The 566-nt window shown below is 48.9% G+C and overlaps 1 protein-coding gene across 1 annotated transcript in view; it reads left to right on the plus strand.

Moving 5' to 3' along the window:
* LOC104513078 (arylsulfatase D-like) overlaps positions 1-106 on the plus strand; it is a 12,300-nt gene extending 12,194 nt beyond the window's left edge. The window contains 1 exon segment of the mRNA XM_010156306.1: positions 3-106. Coding sequence (XP_010154608.1) covers positions 3-106 — 104 coding nt within the window.
* Positions 107-566: the final 460 nt, after the last annotated feature.

Genomic DNA, 566 nt, shown 5'->3' on the forward strand with positions numbered 1-566 from the left:
GCTCTCCTTGTACAACGTGGTGTGAAGGCCGTGGCTGCAGCCGTGCTGTGGGACGTTCCCGTTCTGTTGGTGTGATAAGGAAGGTGACGGCACACAGAGTTTGTGAGATGGATGTCTCTGTGTCCTGTGGCACTGTGTCCTCTGCTGACAAAGCTTTTGGAAAATAACTCTGTCCTTTTTTTCTCAGGGCAGCGAAGTGAATGAAAATAAAGCAAAGGAATGTTGATCAGAGGTTTTCCCCTTCTTTTTTCACCACTAGGCAGAGGTCTAAGGAATTCCTGTCTGGTGTGATAAAGGGCTGGAAGGGTGACTGATTTTTGCAGGTTTGCATGTAGGAGACAGCTGTAGAGGTATAGGCCTAATCTATGCCTGATCTATGCCTGCTCAGGGAAGACAATGGTAGGACTCTGCAGAGGGCCTGAGCAGGCAGCACTAAGAAATGCTAGACTTCGGCAGAATTCTAGGTGTTGGCAGTTGTGCCCCTACAGTCCACAAATCGTGATCTTGGCCTTGCCAGACACGGTGGTTTGTGTCATTGTTGCTTCCTGTACTGCTCTGTTATCTCT

Source organism: Eurypyga helias, unplaced genomic scaffold (assembly GCF_000690775.1).
Source record: "Eurypyga helias isolate BGI_N326 unplaced genomic scaffold, ASM69077v1 scaffold30707, whole genome shotgun sequence".
Taxonomy (NCBI): Eukaryota; Metazoa; Chordata; class Aves; order Eurypygiformes; family Eurypygidae; genus Eurypyga; species Eurypyga helias.